The 11,881-nt window shown below is 38.1% G+C and overlaps 3 protein-coding genes across 6 annotated transcripts; all 3 read left to right on the plus strand.

Moving 5' to 3' along the window:
* The first annotated feature begins 100 nt into the window (after positions 1–100).
* On the plus strand, positions 101–2,319 carry LOC110416952 (soluble inorganic pyrophosphatase 6, chloroplastic-like). Of its 2 annotated transcripts, none has more exons than XM_021429104.1 (6): positions 101–417; positions 535–695; positions 928–1,028; positions 1,119–1,306; positions 1,668–1,766; positions 2,069–2,319. In XM_021429104.1, exons 1-6 carry the CDS (start codon positions 385–387, stop codon positions 2,159–2,161), a joined length of 675 nt encoding a protein of 224 aa, XP_021284779.1. In that variant the 5' UTR covers positions 101–384; the 3' UTR covers positions 2,162–2,319. The 2 variants fall into 2 exon arrangements, with proteins under 2 accessions (XP_021284779.1, XP_021284778.1); XM_021429103.1 differs by having other exon boundaries at positions 101–350; positions 1,125–1,306.
* A 1,422-nt stretch (positions 2,320–3,741) lies between these two features.
* IRX9-L (Nucleotide-diphospho-sugar transferases superfamily protein) lies at positions 3,742–6,424 on the plus strand. Of its 2 annotated transcripts, none has more exons than XM_021428133.2 (4): positions 3,742–4,659; positions 5,412–5,661; positions 5,772–5,988; positions 6,284–6,424. In XM_021428133.2, exons 1-3 carry the CDS (start codon positions 3,893–3,895, stop codon positions 5,940–5,942), a joined length of 1,188 nt encoding a protein of 395 aa, XP_021283808.1. In that variant the 5' UTR covers positions 3,742–3,892; the 3' UTR covers positions 5,943–5,988; positions 6,284–6,424. The 2 variants fall into 2 exon arrangements, with proteins under 2 accessions (XP_021283808.1, XP_021283807.1); XM_021428132.2 differs by having other exon boundaries at positions 5,772–5,921; positions 6,284–6,422.
* Positions 6,425–7,782: 1,358 nt separating this feature from the next.
* On the plus strand, positions 7,783–11,778 carry LOC110416223 (putative disease resistance protein RGA3). Of its 2 annotated transcripts, XM_021428131.2 has the most exons (3): positions 7,783–8,084; positions 8,565–11,280; positions 11,430–11,778. In XM_021428131.2, the coding sequence occupies exons 1-2, from the start codon at positions 7,788–7,790 to the stop codon at positions 11,277–11,279; spliced, it is 3,012 nt and encodes a 1,003-aa protein (XP_021283806.1). In that variant the 5' UTR covers positions 7,783–7,787; the 3' UTR covers position 11,280; positions 11,430–11,778. The 2 variants fall into 2 exon arrangements, with proteins under 2 accessions (XP_021283806.1, XP_089639658.1); XM_089783532.1 differs by having other exon boundaries at positions 7,783–11,280.
* Positions 11,779–11,881: the final 103 nt, after the last annotated feature.

Consider the following 11,881-nt stretch of genomic DNA (forward strand, 5'->3'; position numbering starts at 1 on the left):
TATTTGTTTTAAAAAGAGAAAAAAGCTCGGACCTTCTTGTAATGTTTCAGAAATACAAGGGAGCCAATGAAAAAATAATAAAATCAGTGGGAGATGTTTCCAATATCTCCCCGTTAGCCCCAGAAACGCAACGGTGGCGGATAAATTTAGTCATAGAAATGGCTCCCGTGGCCAGAGCTATAGCCTTAGCAGGAGCATTTCACCACTATTCCCACATCACCATTAGATCACCAAGGAGACTTTACCATTCTTGCAGGGCTATCTATAACCCAAAGGTCCAAATCAAAGAGGAAGGACAGCCTCAGACCCTTGATTACAGGGTCTTTCTTGTTGATCACTCTGGCAAAAAGGTCACTGGTTTTTTCGTTCCCACTTCCATCTTTCATGTCAAAAATGGTTTCTTTCTTATTTGGGGCTGTGAGTATTTGTTTGGGATTTCGATGTTGGTGTTAAAAGTTGTGTGCTTTTTCTTGTTTAGAATTGGAAACTGAAATGGAGATTAGGGGGCTCAGCTGATTGATTAATTTTGTGCAGGTATCTCCTTGGCATGATATTCCATTGCATTTGGGTGATGGAGTTTTTAATTTTGTTGTTGAGATACCCAAAGATACTAGTGCCAAAATGGAGGTTGCTACTGATGAGCTATACACTCCAATAAAGCAAGATACAAAGAAGGGAAAACTTAGATACTATCCGTGAGTTTTTGCTTTTTCTGGTATTTAGTTGAATTTATGATGTGGATGGAAAATTTTGGATTTGCATACTAACAAGATGTTGATATGAGTAGCATTTATGAAGTAATTATTCATCACCGGGATTATGGTTCTTTGCCAAGCAAAGAGTTTTGTAATGCTCGTGTGAAAGCTTATTATCCACGGAATCCTTAGGAAAATTAAATTTTTATTCTTTCTCAATATTTTTTGTCAGTTACAACATCCATTGGAACTATGGATTACTCCCTCAAACTTGGGAAGACCCATCATTTTCAAACCCCAAAGTTGAAGGAGCGCTAGGAGATAATGACCCAGGTATATTAGCATTCACTTTGTTTTGTTCATGAAACCTTGCCTTTTCTTAATACAAAGCAGATTTTGATTGTCTTTAATTGTTTTCCGAAGTTTTAGTTGATGTTGTTGAGATTGGAGAGAGACGAAGAAAGATTGGTCAGATCCTCAAGGTTAAGCCCCTAGCTGCTTTAGCTATGATTGATAAGGGGGAGCTTGATTGGAAAATAGTTGCAATATCTTTGGATGATCCAAGAGCTTCACTTGTGAATGATGTTGATGATGTTGAGAAACATTTTCCGGTATGTCCTGTTATCTGAAGCTGCACCTAGTAATTTATTAGCAATGCTTTAGTTAGAGGAAAGCTTATGTCTCGTGAATATGATTCTGTGTTATATATTAATTTAGCATGTCTGCGCTACTTACTCTGAAATTACTAATTATGTCAATATTCAATCAAGAAAATATCTACACCAGGTCAATAGCCACAGATGCCTTGCTGGTAACATTATGTTGACTCTTTTTACTTAAAACTAATATCTTTCCTCTTGTTTTCCTCTTGGTATGTGTTTGGAATGTTGTCATGAAACTTTCTATCAATTATAACCTGGTGTTTTTTCAGTTTATTAGTTGACATATCACTTAAACTCACCATCTATACAGGGTACTCTTGTTGCAATTAGGGATTGGTTCAGAGATTACAAAATCCCAGATGGGAAACCTGCTAACAGGTTTGCTCTTGGGAACAAGGCAGCAAACAAGGTAGACTCAATTTTGTTACACTGTTGTTTGTTTTTCAATGTTCTAACTTTGTTGGAACAAAAAAGGGCTTCCTACTGAATGTTTTTTATTTCGCTATACTGCTCTTGTTCCTGTACTAGTGGAACTTAACAACCTTTTATACTCAAAAATTTTAAAAACGATCACAAATTTTTGACCTCACGTGGGGAAAACCATATGTCTCATTTTCTCCCCTTGCAACTTTCTACTTCAGATGCTTTACGTTTTCTTTATAATATTGGTTATTTTTAACTTCTGGCTTTTAAATGTGATACGACAAACAGGATTATGCTTTGAAGATTATCAATGAAACTAATGAGTCATGGGCAAAGCTAATGAAGAGATCTATACCTTCTGGGGATCTTTCTCTCCTGTAAACTAATGCAAATAATCTGATCATGTAGTTTTGTTTTAGTAAACAATGCCTTGAGAAATGATTTTTCACTTTCTTTTGAGTTCTATGTGCGTGTGTGTGTTTGGGGGATAGCATGACTCAAGTTTTACTGAATTATGCCTCATATGGTCCATTTATCCCTACCTTACATGGCATCTCTTTCATTAATGTACTCTCAAAAAAAAATTAACGTACTTCCCAAGAAAGAAAGAAGCTTTCATTGTTACTTGTAATGGGTTTTCGCTATCTAAACCAGAGTTTGTTAAATGGTAATTCATGCTACTTGTTGTCCCCTAGTCTTCATGCTCTTACAATATTAGGCTAGATTTTACATTTGGTTTGAATAAAAAGTTCGTGTTGATTTCTGGTATATTTTTAAAAGGAGTTAATTGTATGTGTAATTGTCCATAGGCATCAATATAGAGTTATCCGTATTTATTGATGAAACACAAACTAGTTGCTTTGTACTTATCTTGAAGACTTAATTGATTGTTCTAAGCATATGTTTTGGATTGAGGGAAGAAAACGAAATCATGGTATGGATGACCATGTCTTATCCGAACTTCCAAGCCCATGCTGCAATTGGTAAACATGAGCCACCACATGGTGGAACTCAATGGAAAATACCCGAGGAACAAGCAAATTTGCAATTTCAAACCACCTTTCTCCCCCTTGTCATCATCCCCATTTTCTATGCCATGTGCAAGCAATGTAGTTTGTTAAAAGGTGCAAGAAATTGATCAGTTCAAGCTCAATCCTAATCATCAATACTGTTGGCTCTTGGTGGCAGGTCACTAGGTGCCATTTTTAGGTTCAATAAGAGCCCAATTTTAAAAGAGGTGGTTTTTTTCAAAACTTGAAAAGAAGCATATTCCATGGATTTCTTCAACAATGATCAAGGGCGAAATTAAGGGAGTAACGGGTGACGATGAACGTCACTCTTCAATTTTTAATTATCTTTATTATTATAGTTATAAAATTTGATGTATATAATATATAATTATTTTTATAATTACTTTTTGATCACTTTTTATATAAAATTTTAAATTCGTCATTGTTTATGATTTACAATCAAACCCAAGTTATAATGAATAGGCATTTATATATTATAAATCTTTGCTACTTACAAAAACTTATTATTAGCATTTTTTCCCTAAAAAACCAAAAACTAAATGTTAAACAAATTAAAGTAAACCATTGAGATTGGCCAGTTTTTGGTCAATCTCAACATTTATTTATAATTCTACTTCTACATCATCAACTAAATTCAATTATCTTTTTGGGTCTCAAATTCAAGAATGAGAGCAAACGAAGGAGCCGTAGGTTGTCATTGGTAAGTACACTTGGATTCAAATAATTACATTTGATTTATGTGGAAAGATTACCAAATGATTTGCAAAAATTCAAAACAAGCAAAATTTGCCACCTCAGCCGACAACAACCACAACAGAAGCCAGCATGCATTTCCACACCCTCATTGGCCACGTGTCTATTTCCATTTGCCCGCACAACGGGTAACTTTAAAATAAATAAATAAAAAAAAAAAAAAAATCAAGTCCACCCCGGAAGACGAAGAGCCCCTCCGCGCTCAAAAGAAAAAAAAAAAGAAAGTCTCAGCTCCAGCTCTTGCTTCACTAGATCTCAGGCCTCCCCCTTTCGTAAAGATCCGATTATGTAATTTCCTTTGTTTTTTTAATTTTTGTCAACCAATCAGATGGCTTCGATCCGTCGAACTCTCTCACCAGCATATCACGACCGTTCGTACCAGAACGGCGCCGGATTCTCTTCTCCGTCTCAGAAGTTTTTTCCTAATGGAAACAGTAAACATTTCTCATCGTCTTCATCGTCAGTGCATTTGCGGTTGTTATTCAACGCGGTAAATTTACTGTACCGCAAAGGATGGCGGCGATCTTTTTGCAGGTGTATCTTCTTTTTCCTAATAGGGTTTCTTTTTGGAATTACTCCGTTTGGACACATCGATACCGATATCCAAGCTAAGGATTTCCCTTTCCCCGAACTTAAGCCTCCACATGTGAACCTCCAACTGGACGACCAGATTGTTACTTCCGTTTCGTTGGGCGTTAATACGAGGTTGCAAGAAGACAAGGAAATTACCGCCGATTTAATCGAGCCGTTAAAGCAGTTAATCGTCGTTACGCCGACGTATAATCGGGGATTCCAAGCGTATTTCCTGAACAGGTTAGGGCAAGTTTTGAGGTTAGTGAAGCCTCCGCTGGTTTGGATTGTGGTTGAGGAGAAAACGGCGTCTTTTGAGACGGCCGAGATTTTGAGGAAAACGGGAGTTATGTATAGGCACGTGGTGTGCACACGCAATTCTAGTAACGTGAAGGACCGAGGGGTTCATCAAAGAAACGCCGCTTTGGAACAAATCGAACGGCATAAGCTCGATGGGATCGTGTATTTCGCCGACGACGACAATGTCTACTCGCTGGAGTTGTTCGAAAGCTTGAGAACTATTAGGTAATTTAAATTTGATCTTATTTATTTTGGGAATGTTGCTTTTAAGAGAGTTAATGAGGTCTACTAATTTGGATAAAAGTTGGTTTTTGTAAAGCATATGTTGGGATGTTAAATAATTGTTGAATGTTTTTGTTAACATTTTGTTTTGGGGAAGTTGGTTAGAGATGGGGTCAGTGGTAAAGGGATGTTTATGGAAAATTTAAGTGATTTACTTGTGGTTGCTCACTCGCCATCTTAAATTTATTGCCATTACCTAATGCATTGATACTTTTTGTTGGTGGATCAAATCAGCCTGTTACCTATTTATAATTTGAGTAACTGGATCTAGTTTCATTTTCATACAAGTAGCAACGCATATAGCAGGGATTGTCCTATGTTTTAAGCCTTTCCTCAATCTTCTGTTTATTGTAGAATTGGTTGCTATAAAATGTCATTTCATCGGTTTGCAATGAGATTCGAATGAGAAATTAAGTGGAAACTGTTAGCTGCTTGTTAAGAGTTTCCCCCGTTCAAAAGATAAATGAGGAAGTTCATAATTGTTTACGTTGATTTTTCTTAGATCGGAATGATATGACTTGTCAGTGATAGTTTGCTTCTAATTGAAGTCCAAGTTTGTCTTGTTCTTCAATAGGTTAGAGTCTGTAAAGAGTTCTTCAATGGTGTGGAGTAATAATTACTGTGAAAATTGGTCTATCTTCTTCTAATCTTGCTAGCATATGCAAGTTTATAATACTTATCTTCATCTGGTGTAGCCGTTTTGGAACTTGGCCTGTTGCCATGCTTGCACAAAGCAAAAACAAGGCAATTCTGGAAGGTCCAGTATGCAATGGAAGTCAAGTAATTGGATGGCACACAAATGTGAAAAGTAAAAGACTTCGTAGGTTTCATGTTGATATGTCAGGATTTGCTTTCAACAGCACCATCTTGTGGGACCCAAAGAGATGGGGACGCCCATTCTTAAACCCAACTCGACAGTTGGACACAGTGAAGGAGGGTTTCCAAGTATGTATTTTACTGCTGTATTTTGTATTTTCACGTTGAAGCTATTGTGTAATATCTCGGGAAATGTCATAGAACGATTCTTGGCTTTGGTCACTATTTCCTTTATGCAGGAAACTACATTTATAGAGCAAGTGGTGGAAGATGAAAGTCAAATGGAAGGTGCACCACCTGGTTGTTCAAGGATTATGAACTGGCATCTCCATTTAGATACTGGCAATCTTGTTTATCCCAAAGGCTGGCTACTTCAGAAGAACCTAGAGGTTACTTTACCTATTAAGTGATGCAAAGCTCATCTCTACATTTTTTTGATGCTGAGTGCATAAGGGGGTATGAGATTTAATTCTGCTTTTGATTTAAATTCTCTGTATTTGTAAGTTTGACTTTGGTTATCAGAAAGATTGGTCTGCCTGAAAAGAAAGTTAACAGAAACACTCATGAATAGATGGCAAAGAGAGAGGGAGTGAAACTAATGAATTGAAAACAAGTGGAGATCAGTTATCTCTCAAGCTGTTTCTTTGTTTTGAAGCTTATAGGAATCATATGTTTTGCCTTTGATTTTAGTAAAATATCTAAACAACCTTATGCTGAATAGTTTCTGATTGTAGCTATTTTCCCGTGACAGTCCTGCTCATATTTGGTGCTCGTGGTTCATTAGTTCAACTTTCCTGAGCTGATTTTCTGCAACCGTCATATAGCAGGCCCTACAGATATTCATCTGGCGGTGACAAAGAAACAGAAGATTTGTGACTTTTTGTTTCTAGAATTTTGTAGCGTGAATATTCTTACAGAACAAATTCTTGTAGAGTTCCGGTGCTTTGGTGTTTTGGGGGGGATTTAATTTGTTATTTTTCAGGAGCAGTTTACATTCCTCCCCTCTCCCCCATTCCCCAAAAATAGATTGGTGTTTGGTGGGGGTTTGTTGTGGATCCATAGTCTATACCCTGTACTTAGGCATTGTTATCGAAATCAAGGGCGATTTGTTACTTGTCCAAGCATTTGAAATGCCTTTACCTCATTCTTGTAAGTTCATGTTCTTTTGTTGTTTTCTCCCTCAACTTGGACGTTTGGCTCAGAATTTGGGATGGTTGAACAGGTCTCTTCTATGTTTACTGGATTGGAGAAAGAAAATCGAATTGTACTTTCCGTTATGCGCAGACACGATTATCAATTCCAGCAGATGTTTCAAAGGTAAATTGGCATATTCGTAGCACTCTAAGCTAATACGGCGCAAAAGAATGTGCTATTACTAATTTAGTCTTGTAAAATACCACAACTTATGGACCTCTTCATCACCCATTTTCAAGCTCATCCTGACAGGCAGAGAGTGATCATTTTTCTCTTAAGTTTATTTTCTTGCACCATCGATGCTTGCAATAACAGTTCGTCATGCAGCTGTCGCGCATCCGTTGGTCCATATACTCTATAGTATTCTGGTTGTCTGACAGAGACAGCCTCAGTTTTCAACAACTCCTAAATCCTATCCTTTAGTCCTCCGTCGTTCGGATTTTTCCCTGTTGCTGTAGCAACTGGAAAGGGAAGGTATTGGAGAGGATAACGCTTTTGTCTGCTCTCTGGATTCACCTCTAGGCTTTATCCAAATCCAACGTTCACCGATGCAGATGTATTTAGGTGACATTTTAATTACCTTAAATCATTTACTTTGAAGGCTAATAAATGGAGTACTGATTAAAAAAGAAGGGGTTCTTCCTAATTCGTTTCGTTTTTTCTTCTTTAAATCCTTTTCAATTTGTTTGGTGGTTTATTTACTCCGTGTGCCTTTTATATTCTTCTTTTGACTACAGATGAAGGAAATGTAAAGATGGAGGTTAACGTCTTAATCCACCATAATTACCTGGAAGCACCCAAGAAAGAAATACCGTCTTACATAGATAAAAAACGAAAGGTCTTCTGAAGTCTCCGCTTTCCTCCAGCCACATGAAAAGTAAACATAGTAGTAGCAAGTAAAACGACAGAAATGTTTCGTTCTGTTGAGAGCACCAAACAGGAGCCATCGTCATAAATTATAGTCTGAGAACCTGGAGGAGGCTCTGCTTCTTGGACTTGGAGGAGAAAACATTTCTCTCTTACAATTTTAACCTACCTCTTTTTTCTACTTGCTCCTGCAAATGGCAGAAATAATTGTGTCTCCTCTGCTACAGGTGGTCTTTGACAAGTTGGCCAGTCGCTTATTACCAGAGATTGCGAATATACTTGGCCTCAAGAAGGAGGTTAAGAAGCTTCAAAAATCTCTATATGTAATACAAGCCGTGCTTGAAGATGCAGAAGAGCGACAGCTGGCCGATAGAGCTCTTAGAATTTGGCTGACAGAGCTCAAGGAAGTTGCTTACGAGATGGAAGACTTGCTTGATGAGTTCTATTTGGAAGCTATGCAATCCAGGAATCAGGGTGGCTTTGCTGAACAGGTACGCTCTGTCATTCCCTCCCTGGCACGAGTAGCAGGTTGTATGGATTTGTCAACTAGATTAAAGCATATCAAGGAGGCATTAGAAGTGTTAGCAGAAGAGAAGTCTAGTTTCAATTTAAGAGAGATGGTCACTAATGGAGCTAGCAGGAGACGAAGGGCAAGGCAAACTGGCTCCTTTATAATTGAATCTGAAGTTTTTGGGAGAGAAGAGGATAAAGATAGGATAATAAACATATTACTGTCAAGCAATAGTTTTACTAAGGGTGATATCTCTGTTGTCTCCATTGTTGGTTTAGGTGGTCTTGGTAAAACAACTCTTACTCAGTTACTCTATAATAACGGCCGAGTAGCGGCACATTTTGATTTGAGGATCTGGGTCTGTGTCAGTGATGATTTTGATGTAGGAAAAATCATGATCTCGATCATAGAATCTGCCAGCAAAAATAAATGTGACATCTTTGGGATGGATTTATTGCAGTTTCGACTACAAGAACTACTATTTGGGAAGAGATACTTACTTGTATTGGACGATGTGTGGAATGAAGATGACAGTGAATGGGAGAAGTTAAGAATGTCACTGAGAAGTGGTGTGGAGGGAAGTAGAATTATTGTCACTACACGAAGTAAAAAGGTGGCACTGATGATGGGATCTACTTACACATATCAGTTAGAAGGTCTATCTGATAATGATTGCTGGGCTTTGTTCAAGCAACGAGCTTTTGGCAATAATGAAGCAGAGCACCAGAACTTGATTCCAATTGGTAGGCAAATTGTGAAGAAGTGTAGAGGTGTCCCTTTAGCTGCAAAGACTCTAGGAAGCCTAATGCGGTTCAAAAGAGAAGAAAGAGATTGGTTGGTTGTCCAGGAGAGTGACCTTTGGAATGTATCTCAAAGCGAAAATGGAATTTTACCTGCCCTAAGATTGAGTTACAGTCATATGCCATCCCATCTAAAAGCCTGCTTTGCATATTGCTCAATATTTCCGAAGAACTACATAATCAAGAAGGAGAAGTTAATCCAGCTTTGGATTGCAGGTGGTCTCATTCAATCGCCAGAAGGAAGAAAGTCAATGGAATTTATTGGAAATGAATACTTTGATGATTTGGTGTGGATGTTTTTCTTTCAAGATATTCAAAAGAGTGAAAATGGCAATATAATTGAGTGTAAAATGCATGATCTCATTCATGATCTTGCACAATCAATAGTGGGAAACGAATTCAATATGCTGGAGCATGATAATATAAGAGAAGATTTATGCCAAACTCGCCATTCATCAGTGGTTTGTAATTTCAGATTCGTTACAATTCCAGATGTTTTATATGCAGCAACAAAATTACGAACCCTCATCTTATTGTTCCCAAAAGGTGACCTTGGCGAACTCCCATCTAAAATATTTTCAAGTTTTAGGTATCTGCGGGTCCTTGATATAAGCGGTAGTGGGATCAAAAAGCTGCAGGATTCAATTTCGTCCTTCATACTTTTGAGATATTTTGACATCTCCAACACCCATATAGAGAAATTGCCTGAAAGTGTTTGCAGTCTTCGCAATTTACAAGTGTTGAACCTTTCTGGTTGCTATGATCTCATCGAGTTACCAAGTGGCATGGCCCAAATGAAAAAACTGAGGCATTTGATACTAGATGGCTGTGAGAGATTAACCAAAATGCCAGCTTGTATAGGAAGACTTCTGTATCTTCAGACGTTGTCGATGTTTATTGTTGGAAAGGAAGTAGGTCAACACTTGAATCAGCTGCAAAATTTAAACCTTGGTGGGGAGCTTCAGATTAGAGGATTAGAGAATGTGAGAGATGCAACATATGCAATGAAAGCTGACTTGGCAGCAAAGCGAAACATTCAGTCATTGAAACTATGTTGGGGAAGTGTTTTTAATGGTCTAAATGGGAATTTTGCCAATGATGGCATGCAACAGAAAGTGCTCGATCACCTTCAACCACACGGGTATCTGAAAAAGTTGTCTATAAGAGGGTTTGTAGGAATCCGTTTGCCTGGATGGATGAGTATTTCCAAACTTCCAAATATAACTGAACTCGTGTTGGTTAACTGCAGGAGATGTGAATATCTCCCTGTGTTGGGTCAACTTCCCTTCCTTATGGTCCTCTATTTACAAGGGATGAATGCAGTGAAGAACATTGGAAGAGAATTCTATGGTGATGGCACTGGGACACTGTTTCCATCATTGAAAGAGCTAACACTCATGGATTTCCCTTCTTTAGAGTTCTGGTGGAGTTTCAAAAAGAAAGAAGAATTCCCTTCTTTGGTGAAACTAACACTCAGCAAATGTTTCAGGTTGCAAAACATGCCATGCTTCCCATCTCTTCAACATCTGGAGCTACGCAGCTGCAATGAGATGGTACTACAGTCAGCATCTGACCTAACTTCCCTAAACATCCTTGTGATTGATGATTTTGCAGAGCAATTGGTCCGCTTGGAAAATTTGCTCAAAAACAATGCTCTTCTCATGTCTCTCAAGATCAGCTCTTGCCCAAAGCTTCTCTCAATCCCTCCAAGTTTAGGAGTACTTGTCAATCTGAGATCACTAGTGATACGCTGGTGTGAAGAGCTATATTCATTACCTCGAGGATTGCAAAACCTCACCACCTTGGAGTCTTTGGAGATAATTGAATGCCATAGTCTTATTTCCTTACCAGAGGATATACAAGGCCTGCACTCTCTTCGATCATTGTCAATAGAGAACTGCAGTAAACTCACGTCCTTGCCAGTAGAACTGGAATTTCTAACAGCCCTTGAGCACTTGACTATAATGTACTGTCCAAATTTAGCTTCTTTACCTGACAGTTTCCAACATCTGTCCAATCTTAAGAGCTTATCAGTTTTGAACTGTCCAGAGCTGAAATGTCTTCCTGAGGGGTTACGATGTGCCACTTTAATGCAGAATCTAGAAATTCGTAGCTGCCCTGGTCTGATGGCTTTGCCAGAATGGGTATCAGAGCTTACCTCACTCAGATCTTTGGCATTATCAGATTGTGACAATTTAACTTCTCTCCCTAGTGGACTGCAGTCTCTTGGTTCCCTTCAGCATTTGTCTATTCTAGAGTGTCCAACTCTGGAAGAGAGGTGCAAGAAGGAGATTGGTGAAGATTGGCCTAAAATAAGTCATGTCGCTTATGTCTACATTGGATCACGAGAGTTTGAAAGCAGCTTAACTCATTGAGGTCTGAAAATTTTTTCCCTTGATTGTTATCTGTTATATCAGTTCTTTATTTTCCATTACTGCATGTTAGTAGGCAAAGCAACATACCAAATATTATCTCTTAATAATTGCTAAGAGTTTCTTTCTTGTCTTGTCATGAACAAAATGCAGATTGAGAACCACAAATGCTTACAGCTTACTGATGCAGTTGAATCAAAGACTAATGGCTTCAGCATATGATGTTCCTGAAGATAGTTCTGCACATTCCCATCACGTTAAAGAATTCCTTTTTTTTTTTTTCCTACATTTCTGTAAATTATGGACAGTGCTGATATCAGTCCCCCAGGACAACTTGTGCACAGTTAGCCTTGGGCCATGATACCGGATTCTTACTGTAGAAAATCTTGGATGACAGAATCTGATGGTGTATTCATAGATGCTGTTGAAACCATTAACTATGGCAACAGACATCAGGTTGCTAAATTTCCTTAATTATGCAGAAGAAATTATTTTCATATAATCTTGTGTACAAGATTCATAGTTGACCCTGAACCACCCTTTATTAAGCTCATGGAGAAAATGAAAACTGCTAAACTGTCAATCAATTGACTAATTTTTATCTT

The sequence above is a fragment of the Theobroma umbraticum genome, unplaced genomic scaffold (assembly GCF_002168275.2).
Source record: "Theobroma umbraticum cultivar Fairchild unplaced genomic scaffold, ASM216827v3 scaffold_51.0, whole genome shotgun sequence".
In the NCBI taxonomy this organism is placed as follows: domain Eukaryota; kingdom Viridiplantae; phylum Streptophyta; class Magnoliopsida; order Malvales; family Malvaceae; genus Theobroma; species Theobroma umbraticum.